The 18,004-nt window shown below is 38.9% G+C and overlaps 1 protein-coding gene across 3 annotated transcripts in view; it reads left to right on the forward strand.

Annotated features, from left to right (window-relative positions):
* Nucleotides 1-18,004, forward strand: part of LOC114658914 (coagulation factor XIII B chain-like) — a 180,826-nt gene that overhangs the window by 150,784 nt on the left and 12,038 nt on the right. For all 3 annotated transcript variants that reach the window (XM_051933313.1, XM_051933314.1, XM_051933315.1), the window contains 4 exons: nucleotides 56-223; nucleotides 4,929-5,138; nucleotides 14,543-14,710; nucleotides 16,576-16,752. In XM_051933313.1, coding sequence (XP_051789273.1) covers nucleotides 56-223; nucleotides 4,929-5,138; nucleotides 14,543-14,710; nucleotides 16,576-16,752 — 723 coding nt within the window. The remainder of the gene's footprint in view (nucleotides 1-55; nucleotides 224-4,928; nucleotides 5,139-14,542; nucleotides 14,711-16,575; nucleotides 16,753-18,004) is intronic.

Raw genomic sequence — 18,004 nt, forward strand, 5'->3', positions numbered from 1 at the left:
TACATAGAATGTGTTTTTAAACCATTGTCATTTTCTTAATTCCTCTTTCAAACAGATGAAGGAACAGTTTGCCCTGACCCACCACGTGTGGAGAATGCCATAATCACACAATTGCCTAAGCTCTTTGTTAATCAGGACACCGTGGAATATGTCTGCATACACACGAATGAAAGGCACAACATTACCTGTGTAAATAGGACCTGGACGAGTGCACCTTCCTGTTGTAAGTATTAATAACATTTATTATGTTTTGATCAACTTTTTTTCAAGAACAGCATGGTTTTGCAATTGTTCAATGACAGAGACCAAAAGTTCAGGCTCTGTTCTGAGACATTCCTGATTGCCTCACTGTATGCATAATAAAATGTCTGATACAGGAATATTGGAACTATCACTGGAAAGTAGTGTGGCAAAACTAATTCCTCCTGGAGACTAATCCATTATGCCCCAGAATACAGTTCAGACTAAATTGGCTCAAGCAGAACATAAAATACATTACCCCACCTTCTGGAGTTCTGGTGAGATTGTGCCATGTTGTACACTCAGATCTCATCTTTTTTGGGTTGGCACAAATGCTGTAAAGGCACAAATGTGCATGAAGATTACTACAAGTATCAGGGGAGTAAAACTGCCAGTGACTTTAATATATGAGTACATGGTCACTAAACAAAAAGGTCAATACAGCCCATTTTTTCCTTCCTGAGATTATTGTAAGACCCATTTATTTTTTATTTGGGTTATGTTAGATAGATAGATAGAAGTATTTTCTTAGTTATATTAAAATATTTGCCTATATACAGTATTCATGCATAGTACATTGGAAATTCTATTATAAGCCCCAAAAGCTAAACTGAAATGAAATATTCTAATTGTTTCTTGTCCCTCTGACTACAGATTAGTTTATGATCTGTCTTGCAGTTGGTTAACTATGGAGGGCAAACAGTTTCAAACCGTACCGCATATGCAGAATGTACTAAGTGAAGCCTACGTAAGTTTGTCATTGATAAATAATATAATCTTTAAGTATAGAAAGTAACTGAAATTTAACAAGAAAAAAATAAGAGTGTAGAAGAAACATTTTTCCTTTTATTCTGAGTGTATAACTTTTTGTTTCACAATGTATTAAGCTACCAGTACCAGTGCTGATAAAATGTGAGCTGAATAATACCATAAAAATTACACAAAATGAAGATCTATCAGCATTTTAATTTGTCATACATTACAACCACCACCAACTTCAAATTTTTAGCATTAAAAGCAGAAACACAAATGAATATTCATACATTTCCAATATTTGTTCAATAGAGAGAGTTTGGGAGCATGCACTGATACAGCGTGTTGCTGCACCCAACACACAATGAACTTCCTCAGGATCCCAAATTAGGACCCAGGAGTAACCGTGCAATGGGTGACACCTCAGCACCACACTTGTTTGAATGGAATGGAACAGTGTGAGGTGTTTATAATGGCTGGAGTGGTAATTCTGCCACCAAGCCCCAAATTTTCTTTTGCAATTTGGAGTACCTGCTTGCAGTGCTGGATGCAGGTTAATGTCATACCCAGGACGTTTTTGCAGGATAAGGGCATTGCTCAAGGGCCCAACGGAGTGGAATCACTTTTGGCATTTATGGGATTCAAAGCAGAAACCTTCTGATTACCGGCGCAGATCGCTAGCCTCAGAGCCACCACAAATTCACACCCCCTTTAAACTGCCTGAAGATATAAAATTCAATCAATGTTCTCTTACAGGGCTCTAGCATTCAAGTCCCAAATGCAGAACTGAAAAGTTCGGGCTTCACATGCATACCCCTAAGCAAAAGTGTACTAAGAACTCGAAGGGCCTGCCTTAGCAACTTGAAAACAGCCTAGTGGTGCCTGACACTAAGAAATTATCACATATTCTAAAAAGAAATATCTTTTTAGATAGAAAATTACATTGAGCATATTTTGAAAAATTGGGAAAATTTTAGTATTCTTGTGATATTGCAACATAAAATTTTCAAGAATGAATTAATGGGCCTCAAACTCAATTAAAGCCAAGGTGTGTCTCAAACGCATACCTCACCTGAGGCAGCCAAGACCCAAATTGAAAAGGCAGCCTTTCAGGCCTACTTCAAGCCTCAAAATGGATCAGAGGATTTAAAAGTACAAAAACTCCAAAAATACTTAAAAATGACCAAAGGAGTGGGAAACTGTAAACTTCTGGTTTAAACAACAAAAGACAAAACAAAGTTCTTGTATTAACTAATATAGTCAGTCTGAGGATAACTTAGAATCAATCTTCGAGTGACTTTTACAATCCTGTTACCATAGTCTATACTCTGAAGGGGAGCTTAGGGTGAAGGCTTACTGGAATATGTATCTGCAAATCAAACATTTTACACAGAATGTATTGCTATTTCATACTGCAACTAGATTTTTGAAAATGATTAATCTTTATGTCAAAAGTAGCATGATCTACAGTAAAACTGCAGCTGATTGCAGAAAGACTAATTGTTAAATATTTTAAACTTGAACTGTAAATGCTTAAGGAATGCCTTAAGAATTTATCAAATACATGTTTAGATTTCAAAATATGTCAATTACTAGTTTCAGATAACACAAGGTAAGTAGAAGTCTTGTGAATTTGTTTTACTTAGGTTGTGTTTATTTCCTAATTGCAGTGTTTTTTGAGAATGTATGGGTGAATGTGTTGTGGTCGAAATAAAGTACTACAGGTTCCCACAGGAAATGTTGGGGCACCAACCTTGTCATCCTCATTTAATGCGGTCCAATAAATGAAACAAAAAGGACCGCTATGCACACCTATATTTTGATCAACAAAAACTGTAAGCCAAGCTTTTCTGGCAATTGTTCAACTAGATTTTTAGAGCTTCGTCCTTTGGCTCAGTCAAGTTAGAACTGACTGCCTCTCTCAGACAGCAGTGGGCTTTAAAGGCGGAAGACAGGAAGGGGATCGTCAGTTACAATACAATACAGTTTATTTTTGTATAGCCCAAAATCACACAGGAAGTGCCGCAATGGGCTTTAACAGGCCCTGCCTCTTGACAGCCCCCCAGTCTTGACTCTCTAAGAAGACAAGGAAAAACTCCCAAAAAAAACCTTGTAGGGAAAAATGGAAGAAACCTTGGGAAAGGCAGTTCAAAGAGAGACCCCTTTCCAGGTAGGTTGGGTCTGCAGTGGGTGTCAAAAGAAGGGGGTCAATACAATACAATACAGTACAGTACACAGAACAGAATAAATCCTCAATAAAAAATAAAAAAAATTTTTAGAAGTAAAAAAAAATAAAAATTTTAGAAGTACGGAGCAGAATTTAACAGCAGATAATATCACATAATAAGATTTGGATAATTTTAGACTCATCCATCAATGTGCCTCCCCCATTCGGCCATTCCACGGCTGAAACAGTGTTGGGCCAGCCAATCCGATGAAAGGACCCCTCTTTCCCACGATTCCTGCGATCCTCCATCAGGGATGACTTTACCTTAGGCAGGCAAAACAACTTGGCAGGTGGGCCGTGGCACCAAGTGCCACATTTGAGTACCGAGAAGAGAAACAGAATAGGTGAGGGTTAGTATCCAATTCTAACTATCTTGTTACTTATGTTTTAGTGCTAATGACTAACAACAGAGATGCAGTATTATGTACAGTTAATCAGCAGCTCTAGTCAGGATATGCTAAACTGAAGTAGTGAGTCTTCAGCCGGGATTTAAAAGCTGAGACTGAAGGGGCATCTCTTATAGTAGCAGGCAGACCATTCCACAGTTTAGGGGCCCTGCAACTAAAAGCTCAACCTCCCATTGTTATTTTATTAATCCTTGGAATCATAAGCAGACCGGCATGTGCGCTCTGGTTTGTAAGTCATGATAAGTTCAGACAAGTAAGCCGGACCTTGGCCATTTAATGCTTTATATGTTAAAAGGAGGATTTTGAAATCTGCCCTAAACTTAACCGGGAGCCAGTATAAGGATTTAAGAACTGGAGTTATGTGTTCAGTTGCCTTCAATGGGCATCTTTTGGCTCCTACAGAGGGGAAAGAAGAGGAGAAAGTTAGGGTGACTGCCCTCTCTCGACCTGGGTGGTATTACCTGTTTTAGATGAGTCCAGAGGATGATCCACAGACACACATGCGTGGTAGTGTGTATGTCTGTAAGTGCAACTAATCATACCTATTGGGTATTTCCAGTTAATTTTGAATTAGTTTTCACATTATGTTAATAGATTATTTTATTCATGTTGTAAATGCTGGACTGGCATTCCAACTGGGATTGAGAGTGAAGCCTTACCTGGCTGAGAGGCCATTATTGATGGACTACCCATGTGGTGGTTTAATCCAATAGGATGGCTCTAGGTTCCTATCCCATATAATGTCCCATATAATATCATATGTGTATGGGAGGGGATTGTTTATCAGGGACAGTTTATCCCCCCTGGCAAAAGGTAGCAGTGCTACTCTGCTATGGTCCCAGTTTGGACTCCCACAGAGTTTCATGGGACATGTAGCTTGGAAGGGCATCTACCTCAGTATCCTTGACTGCCACCAGATGGTGCTACAGGGAGAAGGTCTCCCTACCTTGGGGATCTTCCACATGACCCAGAAGTGCATCTGCCATGTTACGTCATGACATTGAAAGGGCTTCTGGGTCTAACATCAAAGGAGCCATCTTTCCTCACTTTGGAGAGTTGGAATTGGGGGAATTGAATGGATGAAACTCACCAAAGGATAAGAAGGAAAGAATTTTTATTCAATTGTAGTGATTAGACTTTGAGCTGTGATTGTCTGTTTAATGAAGGTACTGTGCAAATAACATTTATTTGAACCTGTGACTGTATTGGGTGTAACTGTGTCTGGGGTTTGGGGCTCAGTGGCACCCTTTTTGTGATCACAATGTAATGACATGAACTCAACAATGATTATTTTCTTTCAGCAATCACATGCTCCACATTAATACAGGATAGAACAATTATATTTACTCCAGAGAGACGTCAAATCAGAAAACTGTGGACGTATTCATATTCATATTCATTTCCTCATGAAGATGTAATACAATACTCATGCATTGAAGGCTACAAACCAGATACAAAAACCAAAATAACCTGTGGTGTTAAGGGCTGGGAGCCATCACCAAAATGTAGTGGTATGTATATTTTTAATAAGAATAAGGTAATAACAATACTGTTTTACATATGTTTTTAGGTTTTTTTTGTAAACTGTTGCAGCAAATAAAAGAAAAATCTTTTAACAAATAGAAATGTGTTTTGGCCTATTCCTGCTTCCCATTAACATACAGTTGAGTTATAAATATACAGGACTACCTATATTCCACGAGTCTACCCATATTCTGTGCCCAATAACTGAGTTCAAAGTCATGGCAAGCCAGAGCCCATAATGACAGGCAACACCGCAGAACTAAATTTAAATTGCAAAAGTAAGAAAATTCCTTTTTTGGGATATTTCTGTAGTGCTAAAACAGGAACTTGTATAAGCAATAAATATTTGTTACCGGCAAAATAGAACAAGAAGACTGTATTCTCATGACGCAAGGGTATGAAATATCGGTCGTAATGGTTGCAGGTTTCTGTTCCAACCTGCTTGCTTAAGTAGAATCCAGTTCTTACCAATAACAGATCTTACTGAATTTTACGGCTTGCTAGAGTTCTTATTCTGCAGCATTGAGAGACACAGAAAGATTTGCATTTGGTGTTTATTGTTTTGGAAAAAGCTTATGGTAGATTATGGTGGCCCTGTTTTGCCCATATGGCTCCCAATGTCATCTGCTTCCGTAATTTGTTTAGGCATGCAATGCTGCTTTGCCGCCAGTTCTGAAAAATTGCATTCACAGATGCTACCAGTTTCTTCCATGCTGTATTCCTTCAGAATGGAGGTAACTTTGTGGGTGCCCCCAGATCTGATATGAGATTTGTCAGAGTATGTATTATATAGTGCCTGTGTTCTACTGTGAAAGTTTGTGCTGCAGTAATACATTCTTTATGAATATTGTCTAACCTCTGACTAGAAATTTTATCCTCTTTGGAGACACTTGGATTTAGATATTAGAAAAAATATGGACACATAATGAATAACACATATTAAATTTTCTGCATTATTTATGTGATTTGTAAATGAGCTACAGAATGACAATTATGCTTCAAGTACAATTCTACTGATGTGTACCTCTCATCCTTTTTAATTCAAGAGAATTGTGTAATTAATTGAGAGAGAGTGAGATGTTAATTGCCAGTATGCTGCTGTTAACAGGCAGTCAGACAGCTAGCTGAGCAAACTGTGGAGGAACACAAGACCAAAACGAGACAACCTGAAATTGAATTAAACTTGGGAGTGATCTTGTTTCACTCCTCACTGAGACTGCACTATGACCCATCCTCTTAGTACCGTACTAGGTAGTGTGGTCTTTATCTTTTGCTAATATGGTACTATCTCAAGTAATCTATCCCAAGGCTTCTGTGAAGCCTTATTTTCAAAGTGGGCCTTTCACCAAACCAGAAGGCACAAAAGAGGAGCAGCTCAGACTCAAAAAAATCTCTAACAGTCTCTAAGTAATATTCAGAGTGAGCAGAGGAAACCGTGAAAACCTCTGTTTAAAAGAATAAATAAAGTTCTTTGAAAATAAAAAAATAATTACAGTACATACAGAAGAAATCAAAAAGGGAGTAGCCAATGGGATGCCAAAAAATGGCAACCTGGAAGCGAATAAGGCAGGTCAACAATCTAGAAATCAGAAATGAAGAAATCAAGCAAGGTAAGGTCGAAAACCTGAAAATTCCAAAGAACAAAGTAATAGCAAGGTTATTCACAAACACTCAATGGCAATTTGGAGGGCCTCTTTTTCTTCTTCTGAGATATGGCAGATCCGGTATCACTGCATGTGATAAACTACTGCCAGCTACTGGTCGGAGAATATATTATTAATGTGTTTCCATCTGAAACTCATTTTTACAAAAAGTTTATAAAACACTTGGTAACACTTTACATTAAGTGTCCATAATTACTCTGTAACTACTATGTAATTACCTGTATAAGTACAGTGTAACTATGAGTTATTACTCCGTACTTACTGTGTAATACAAAGAAACGCTATAGTTAATTACTCAGTCATTGTTATTCCACAGTTTAAAAAAGATCTTGAAATATCATCAATAACCTATGCAGTTATCACTGCAATTCTCCATTACTATTGCCCTGACCATGGAACATTTGTTACATACTGTAGTTGTAGTTACATACCCTTTAACCTCCACATATCATTATAAAATGCTCTAGAGTTTCAATTTCCCCGCCACTTTGACATTTACAAATATTTGTTTTGGCCATATTGTCCTCAATGGAGTCCAATGCTAATTACTTCTTCTTTCCTTGAGAAATTTATACTGACTAAAACCCACCGTAATCTTTGGAATACATTTGTACAATTGTCTACCTTTATCACTAATACCGGAAACTAATTGCCATTTAGATAGTACAGAACTACTAATCTTTGTCTAGAGTTTTATTTGCCAGTCTGTCCACAATTTCATTACCCTGAATTCCTGTATGTTGAGGAATTAAAACAAACTTGACTAATAAATAATTCATACAGAGTTCAGTTAATGTGTGTATTATTCCTAAAGGCAAGTCAATCCAGTTTGACAATATCTCACCCTCTAGAGCCATTAATGACACTTTAAGTGTGTGTACACTGTGGCGGATGGCTGGGGCCCATGCCCGGCCGGGACACCCCTTCAACATTGGATCCAGGGGAGCAGCCATGGGATGCACACTACGTCCCCCGGAACACTTGGTGGCAGCCCCCCTGGGTTGCATCAGGGCCGGTAATATGGAACACCAGAGCTCATCCTGGTTGGGCTCCGTGGCCACCGCCAGGGGGAGCTGCAAGGCTTCCTGAGCCCATGTGGATGGCAACGCAGCCACACCCGGAAGCGCACCCTAATTGAGGTTAATTACCACCTGAAGCACTTCTGGGAGGGCTATAAAGGGAGCCTGCAGCCACTACTCAGGGCGCCAGAGTCGGGAGAAGAAGGACAAAGCTGCCCTGGGAGTAGTGGAGGAAAGAAGAGTGTGATTTGGGGTGTTTCATTTGTGTTTCGGGACTGTGTAGGGCCAGAGGGACACGGGGAAGACGTGTCCCACAGCTAAAGAAAATAAAGACTTTTTGTTTATTTTGCCCGTGCCTCTGGTGTCAGTCTATGTTGGGCTGTCACCAACCAAGCGCTAATATCACAACACGCACACACAAACTGGGATAAGGGGAGTAACCTAGTTAAGGTAGAAACCTCGTTTTTTAAAAACCTCCATTTACAAGCGCAAGTACACGTCTGGAGATCTTCTTTGTCAAAATGCTCCAACATCATTAAACTGCACAAATAAGAGTTAAACATCATCGTCAGCCATTGGGAATCTAAAAATAAGCATGGACCGTGTGTCTCCCAAGAAGTGGTGGGAACGTTACATTTAAAAGTAACTTAGTTACATTACTCATTACTTACAAAATAAAGTAACTAAATATGTTACAGTTACTTATTATAAAATGTAATGTGTTACACTGTGTCATTTTTCATTTTTTCTTCTTTTGTATGAAAAACTGTATATTTGACTGGTGAGCGTTTATTATCAATTTTCTAAGCCCATAAATGAACCTTCATGATTTCAAACAGGAACACAGCAAAACATGCATAATGTTCTTGTGTTTTTTAAATATGGTTAGTCCTTTATGTGCTGTGAAGTAAAGAACATCCATCCCCTTTTTACATCCTGAGCTCCCAAAGATTCACAACATGAAAACTAGCCACTGCGCCACCTTATCACACCATTTCGGCATACGTATCTATAGCATATCTATAGCTGAATTAAAACTGTACTGGTTTCTGTTACTGGATTGCACACAGAGCACTCTTTTGTACTTGGCTGTGTGATTGAGACCTCCAAAGGATCCACATAATGGTACGTGTGCTTCTTGCCTTACATCCTGTGCTGCTTCAATAATAACAACTCAGATATTTTTGCTTTAACAAAAGATGTATTGCTTTAGGTTAATTGTTACTTTAAAAAGCATTCAGACTACATAATGTGTTACTTTTAATGCAGTACCCTACTGCTTGTGAGATTGTGTTCCTGAGTGTAGCGGTGCCTGTTCCACTCCTTAATATAAATTTAGTGATTTCTGAAATATTGAGGCAGATTATTTATACAGGAAAAGGAATAATGTAATCACCTGAGCATTTGCCTCAGGAAATTTCTTTGTTGGCGCTTCCTCCATTTTCTACCCATGGCTGCTGAAAGCCTGTGTGCATTTGCAGACTACGAAATCATTAAGTTTAACCTGGTCAAATTACCAGGTTACTTGCAGATAAATCTATGTCTGTTAACTTTGGTTTTTCAGAGAACAGTTTGTCTAACCAGAATAGGGGAATACACGGTATTTCTGAAAAACAAATTTCTGTGAGTAACCAAGTTATTAAAGCACACTTAAATACACTAAACAAGTCACTTAGTATAATTACCTTCTTTATATTTGCATCAGTTATCCATTCCAGCGCTAACATTTGTGCCAAACATACTGATAAATTATCATATATCCTGACAGCAAATGCCTTCTTTCTATTCTTCATGTAAAAAGCAGACGCTACCTTATTTTTTATCTGATCTTTCAACCCATCTGTATTTATCTGGAAAAAAATACTATACATCAAGTCAAGATAAATAACTATATGATATCTTCATTTTAGTACTTCTTTGTGATTAGAAAATCAATACCAAGATGGCCAAATCAATAAATGTTTAATCCCTCTGCACAATTCTGTAATACAAAATCTGAAGCCATATTTAACACTCTTTTCCGTATGATTCAAAACTTTCAAGCAATCAACTAGAATCCATGCTATAGGATGATTCACAGTTTGCTTTAAATATGCCAAGTAATTAAGGCCTAGTTTGATCCTTCAAAAACTTAATGGTAGTGTGGTTGGCCTCCTCCGTGTTTCTTTCTTTTTCCTCATCTTTTCTATGTGGGGTCAATATGCTTAATGAACCTTCTCCAAACAGCTGAGTCCTGCTCCTCCTCGCTAGTCAAGCCCTTTTCATTCTGATCCACCTCCACTTTGGCCTCTCTTGCTTTTACTTTTCTCTTCTACTTCCATTCCTATCACTCTGTTGCCCACATATTCATTGTTTCTCCTCATCAAATGTGCATATCACTTCAACCTGCTTTCTTGTACTTTCTTAGATATCTCTTGCTCTTTTGGTGTATCTCCTCTTGTCTTGTTTCTTATTCTAGCCCTTTTTGTAACTCCACACATTCATCTCAACATTCCCATTTCTGCCACATCTAACTTTTTCACCTGTGCTACCTGTTATACCCATGTCTCAGCTCCATACATTATTGCTGGTCTTACCAATGTCTTAAAAACCTTAATATTTAACCTTTAGTTTAACCTTCAATTAACCTTCTAATTCTTCAATCATGCAATACGCTTGATACCTTCTTCCAATTGTTCCATCCACACCACACTCTAAGGGTTATCTCTACAGTACATCTAGTTTTCCATCTCGAGCTACCATTGATCCTAGATATTTAAATTTATCCACTCTTTTCAGTAGGTGTCCCTGCAGGCTAACTTCAGAATCTTGCTCATCATTGTTAAAACTCATATATTCTGTCTTCTTCATATTTATCTTCAAACCTCTGTCTTCCAAAGCCCTTCTCTGTTCTTCCAACTTCCTCTCCCCATCCTCTTTCCAGGTTGCTAAACAACACAATGGCATCAGCAAAAAGCCTGCACCAGGAGCTTGAGTCTTTTACCTCATGACTTAACACATCCATAATCAGATGAAAGCAATAAGGACTTAAAGAACAACAACAACATTTATTTCTATAGCACATTTTCATACAAATAATGTAGCTCAAAGAGATTTACATAGATAGATAGATAGATAGATAGATAGATAGATAGATAGATAGATAGATAGATAGATAGATAGATAGATAGATAGATAGATAGATAGATAGATAGATAGATAGATAGATAGATAGATAGATAGATAGATAGATAGGTACTTTATTAATCTCAAGGGGAAATTCACATACTCCAGCAGCAGCATACTGATAAAGAAAATATTAAATTAAAGAATGATAACAATGCAGGTATACAGACAGACAATATCTTTGTATAATGTTAACGTTTATCCACCCCCCCGCCGCCCCCAAGTGGGTGGAACTGAAGAGTCGCATAGTTTGAGGGAGGAACGATCTCCTCAGTCTGTCAGTGGAGCAGGAAAGTGACAGCAGTCTGTCGCTGAAGCTGCTCCTCTGTCTGGAGATGATACTGTATAGTGGATGCAGTGGATTCTCCATGATTGACAGGAGCCTGCTCAGTGCCCGTCGCTCTACAACAGATGTCAAACCGCGTAAAAGAGGGCGCTCGCCACAACTGTCTGGTAGAATATCTGCAGCATCTTATTGCAGATGTTGAAGGACGCCAGCCTTCTAAGGAAGTATAGTCGGCTCTGTACTTTCTTACACAGAGCATCAGTATTGGCAGTCCAAACCAATTTATCATCCAGCTGCACTCCCAGGTATTTATAGGTTTGCACCCTCTGCACACAGTCTCCTCTGATGATCACGGGGTTCATGAGGGGCCTGGGCCTCCTAAAATCCACCACCAGCTCCTTGGTTTTGCTGGTGTTCAGTTGTAGGCAGTTTGAGTCGCACCATTCAACAAAGTCCTTGATGAGGTTCCTATACTCCTCCTCCTGCCCACTCCTGATGCAGCCCATGATAGCAGTGTTGTCAGCGAACTGGCAGGGCTCCGAGTTGTATTGGAAGTCCGATGTATATAGGCTGACCAGGACCGGAGAAAGTACAGTCCCTAGCGGAACACCTGTGTTGCTGACCACAATGTCAGACCTGCAGTTCCCGAGATGCACATACTGAGGTCTGTCTTTAAGATAGTCCATGATCCATGCTACAAGGTATTTATCTACTCCCATCTCTGTCAGCTTGACCCTAAGGAGCAGAGGTTGGATGGTGTTGAAGGCGCTAGAGAAGAACATAATTCTTACAGCACCACTGCCTCTGTCCAAGTGTAGATGATGGCATCCTCCTCTTCCACCTTCTCCTGGTATGCGAACTGCAGAGGGTTGAGGGCTTGGCTGACCTGTGGCCTCAGGTGGTGAAGAAGCACCCGCTCCATGGTCTTCATCACATGTGACGTCAAAGCGACAGGCCAGAAGTCATTCAGCTCACCTGGACGTGATACCTTTGGGACTGGGTGATGTAAGATGTTTTCCAATGCCTCGGGACTCTCCCCTGTTCCAGGCTCAAGTTGAAGATGTGCTGTAGAGGACTCCCCAGCTCCAATGCACAGGCCTTCAGCAGTCATGGCGATACTCCATCTGGACCCGCTGCTTTGCTGGCACAAAGTCTCCTCAGCTATCTGCTTACCTGGGCTGCTGTAATTGTGGGTTGGGGTAAACTCTCACCTATGCTGGTATCAGCAGAAGGATGGGTGGAGGGTGAAGTACTCCGAAGTGAGAGTGGGTTAGGGTGGTCAAACCTGTTAAAGAAGTTGTTCATCTGGTTTGCTCTTTCCACGTCTCTCTCGATGGTGGCACCCCGCTTCGAGCTGCAGCCAGTGATGATCTTCATCCCATCCCACACTTCCTTCATGCTGTTATTCTGCAACTTCTGCTCCAGCTTTCTCCTGTACTGGTCGTTCGCCGCCCTAAGCTGGACTCGGAGTTCCTTCTGCACGCGCTTGAGCTCATGCTGATCACCGCCTTTAAAAGCCCTTTTCTTCTGGTTCAAAAGGCCCTTGATGTCACTTGTAATCCATGGCTTGTTGTTAGCATAGCAGCATACAGTTCTTACTGGAACTACAATGTCCATACAGAAGTTGATGTAGTCAGTAGTGCAGTCAACAACCTCCTCAATTCTCTCACTATAAGATCCCTGCAGGATATCCCAGTCCGTAGTTCCAAAGCAGTGTCTCAGAGCCTGCTCTGCCTCAGGGGACCACTTCCTGAATGAGCATGTGGTTGTAAGTAGCTCCCTCACTCTTGGTTTGTAGTGAGTCTGAAGCAGAACCAGGTACATCTACATGATAAAGAAAGAGAAAAAAATACAAAATAAATAACAATTAAAATAAGGGAACACTAATTAACACAGAATAAATGTAAGGTCCGATGGCCAAGGATGACAGAAAAAAACAAAAAAAAAAAACTATGGATGGCTGGAGAAAAAAAATAAAATCTGCAGGGGTTCTGAGGCCACGAGACCACCCAGCCCCCCCTAGGCATTCTACCTAACATAAATGACCTCAATCAGTCCTCATTCTATTCTGGGTTCTCAGGGAAGAACTTGATGATGAAGAGGTGCAGACCTACTCTAACTAGGGACTTCTTTGTTACCTCAACACTGCTTTTAACCCGAGTCCTCACTCCCTCATACATATCCCAGACAATCCTCACATACTTCTCTTGTACTCCTTTCTCGCTTATGCACCTGTAAACATCTTGACATGGCAGTCTATTATAAGCCTTCTGCAAATCGATAAACACCATATGCACATTCAGTAAGAGTGTCGGTAGCCCACCCATTTCTAAACTGTACACGGCTAGTGGCAGAGTTTCCTCTCACTATCAGGGCATCAGTGAAATTTTTAGTGCTGACCTTAGACTCTAGCACATTTTGCCTTTCTTTTTGTTTCCTTTCGCTAATCAAACCTAAAACAGCTGTTTGTCGAGACATCATTCATGTTTCCCTCCAACAAGGCAGTAATTAGTAATTCATGAGCGATTTGTACTTTTTACAGACTCTTTTAAGTTAATCATACAAATCGATTAAGTGGAGGTCAACAGGAGAGCTACAGTAACTTCAGTAAGTTACTAGTTGATAGCTCCCTGTTAACATCATGTATTTTGAGTAGCTGTGATTGGCAACATTTTAAATCAATCTTACTTTCTAAACCTCGTTATGCAGACATACACTGTATAATCACCATCCATATTTGTGGTTTCCAAATACTTTTTAAGAGTTAAATTAACTTTTCGAGTATAAAGTTAACATTGGTGATTCTGCTGTGTAAGTTTAAAATCAACTGATATCTTAATCAAGAGAGATGTGTATTAAAATGCATGTAATGCATTTGAAGAAAAATAAATTAAAAAGCTAATCTACTGTATATACTGTATAGTGTGCCAATGAGGAAAGTAGGTGGGCCTGGTTGAGACCCTGGCTAAGACATGACAGTTTATACCTAGTAACTTAGTAAATGAGTTTATGGGAACAGTATTGGTAATTTCAATGTATTTATGAAATGATTGGATTTTTTAACTTGTAACCTATGCCTAAAATGTGCATTTAATACTGTTTATTTCTCTTCATTTTTTTTTCAGCTGCTATATCTCTGCCTTTATAATTATGTTGTTGAAACAAAATATAAGGATAACTGAATGTTATGTTATGCTATGTTATGTAAAAAGCTTGATTGATGGTGTTTTGATTAATATTTTTATATTTCATTTAAGAGATAATCTGTGATAAACCAGATATAACTGCTGGATATGTCCAAAGTGGAAAAGCACAGTATAAATATAAAGAAAGACTGCTGTATGCTTGTCACAAAAACTTTAAACCTACAGGAGTTAGTTCAACCTGTACAGAACAGGGATGGAATCCAGTACCAGTCTGTGAATGTAAATATATCTTTTTAATTTTTTTGGCTTTTTTAAGATTCAATAGTGCATGCTCCCAACCCTGATCCCTAATATTGTAGATAACTTACTACCTTAAGCAAATTTTAATAAAAGGTACTCTATAAAAGAAGTAGATAATGAAATGAAGTGCTGTAACACTTTAGTGTAAGACTTTGTCATGATTCTGAATGGCATAAACTCTGAAGCTAACAGTACATTTAACTTTTTTCTGAATTAAATGATGCTAAATGTGGGATTCCTCATGGTCCTGTGCTAGGCCTGGGGGTTTATATTTATATAAATGGTTCTGAAAATATTGCAATTAATAAGTTGGTTAAGAAGATTCTAAACTAAGTGGAAAGATACCCTAAAGTTAGGGGTGCTCAAGTTATGTGCTAGAGTACCATAGTTGATGCAGATTTTTGTTTTAGCCTAATTTTTTAATTAGTTGTGAAAAGCAACATTTTATTGTTAACTAGTTTGTTAAGATACTCAATCGTTAATTGCTTCATTATTTTCAAACATTTGCATTCCCTGTCTTTAACTGCTTCTTGTTGCATGAAGCAGTTAGCAATAAGACACAAACGACAAATGAACCAGCAGCACCCCAGTCTAGCTTGGTCCCATTTACACCTGTATGTGTTCATCATGAATGATAGGATTAAATAAAACATTTGGAAAGTAATGCAAGACACAAAAAGTGAAGTACCAAAAAAAAAGTCAGATGGTCTTAAATCAATTCTTGGAAAAATATGAATGATTTGACATGGCAGAATGAATGAAATGAAAAATTTTTAGATTTTGTTTTTGTTTTGTTATCAGAAAATAATTACCAGAATTTGATTTACATTTACATTTACATCATTTAGCAGACGCTCTTATCCAGAGCGACTTACAACAGTGCTTAGTAGTCTACGACTGTTCTTCAGTCTTTAAGGCTAGGATTAAATCTACTGTCATTAAACAAGTTACCGCTGACCAAGTTGTACACAAAACCATGCTAGAAGAAAATAATAGTAAGTTGTTAGTACTAGGAGTTAGTATAATTTTTTTTTTTTTTTTTTTGAGAAAAGGGTAGAAAAAAGTATGGGGACTTTAGTCCCCCAAGTGCTGTTTAAAGAAGTGTGTCTTCAGACGACGTTTGAAGACAGTGAGGGTCTCCGCTGTTCGTACAGCAAGTTCGTTCCACCACTGAGGAGCCAACACTGCAAAGAGTCTTGATGCATGTCGTCCTCTTCTTTTAAGTAAGGGTGGTTCGAGACGAGCAGTGCTTGATGTTCTGAGAGAGCAAGAAGTGACACTAAATGAAACTAAAGCCTGTAGCTACTATGGCACTTTCACATTGAGCTTGAGGACACCCGCCCCAAAGTCAAGAAAGAATTTCCTGGATCTAGACAAAATTCAGACTGGGGCAAATATAAGACAGATGTAGTCTTATTTAAATATATTTAAAATGTAAAAAAAGACATCAAAAAAGGCACTCTAAATATTCAATATTGCATTGCAGACTTCCTAGTTGTGGATTTGTTGAGCTAAGATCTTATTAACCTTCTCTCCATGTTCATAATAATGTCGTCGAAATTTAAAGCTGAATTGTTCTACTTCTTTAGTTGTCAAAAGGTTAAATTCTGATTGTAACTCCTCTTTTTTCATAACTTTGAAGAATATCTTAACATGAGTATGATGCACATTGTAGTAAGTTCTTATTTTTCTTAGGAAAGATGGCAATTAATTCTTGGAGAAAAGTCTGAGGTAGAATTTTGTTGTCTCTGGCTTTTATAAATTTTGCTAATAATAGTGGAGCTGACTTATTTGAAAATCTTTAAGGATATATAATATGAATATAATGTATCTTATCCTTACAGCATTTACATGTGAACGGCCTAACACTGAATATGTTGGTAATACCAATAACAGCAAATACATCATCGATGAGACCATTGACCTAGAATGTCCAAAGGGTTATAAAACTAAAACTAATGAACAACGAGAGACACTTACTTGTACAGAATCAGGCTGGCAGCCACCAGTGCTATGTGAACGTAAGTACCTTTAGTGGATGGAGTTATGTGTAGATCTGCCAAAATTCCCAAAATCACAAAATAAGTAATAGAAATAAAAATAAAATTTGACTAGCAGTTGAGAAAGCAAAATTTTCTAAATAGTACTTTTTTATAAAATCTACTCCAATTAAGTTTCAGCAATGATTTGAAGGCCTTAGATGTCCAAAGGTCCTAAGAAAATTTTATTTTGGACCCATACTACACAACTTCTTCTACACCCCTCACTTTTCACATCCTGATGTTCTGTCTAACTACTGAACTGTAAATGAACACAAAGGTTCAGTCGTAATTGAAGCAAATTGTAATACTTCACATTAGGCCATTGACACAAGTAGAAATTAAATCATTGAGGGCATTCTGAATCACTAAAAAGTTAACCCTAAAACATTTAAAAAAAGAAAAAATATCCAAAGTGTAATATCAGTGGTATTATGCTCTTCTAATGGAATAAGGCATGCAGGGCTTCTTAAAACCAACTTTTTTGGAACCAGCGGTGCCTTCAGCATTACATCATATACTTTCTTAATATTACGATAGGGTGAGAAGCTCAATCATCCGGGAGGGGCTCAGAGTAGAGCCGCTGCATCTCCGCATCGAGAGGAGTCAGATGAAGTGGCTCGGGCATCTGATCAGGATGCCTCCTGGACGCCACCCTGGTGAGGTGTTCTGGGCACGTCCAACCGGGAGGAGGCCCCGGGGAAGACCCAGGACTCGCTGGAGGGACTATGTCTCCCGGCTGGCCTGGGAATGCCTTGGGATTCCCCCGGAAGAGCTAGAAGAAGTGGCCGGGGAGAGGGAAGTCTGGACATCTCTGCTCAAGCTGCTGCCCCTGCGACCCGACCTCGGATAAGCAGAAGAGGATGGATGGATGGATGGATGAATATTACGATTGTGATTTTTTTGATTTAAGAAATGGTTTTTGCTACTCATATTTATTCTTAATAATTAAAAAAAACATTGTTATTATTTTTATTATTTCTTTGGTGACATCAACCCAATACCACTTTGAATCACAATTTCTACAGATCACAATTTCATCTGCCAATGTCATAGTCCACAGGATCTCCTGTCTAGTCTAATCTTCTCTGTCCACCTTGTCCACAACCATTGCAAATATGAAAGAGCTCAGAGCCGATCCCTGATGTAATCCCACCTCCAACATAAAAACATCTGTCACTCCTACCGCAGACCTCACCACTGTCACACTTCCCTCTGACATACTTCTCTGCCA

This window comes from Erpetoichthys calabaricus, chromosome 10, assembly GCF_900747795.2.
Source record: "Erpetoichthys calabaricus chromosome 10, fErpCal1.3, whole genome shotgun sequence".
Lineage (NCBI taxonomy): Eukaryota > Metazoa > Chordata > Cladistia > Polypteriformes > Polypteridae > Erpetoichthys > Erpetoichthys calabaricus.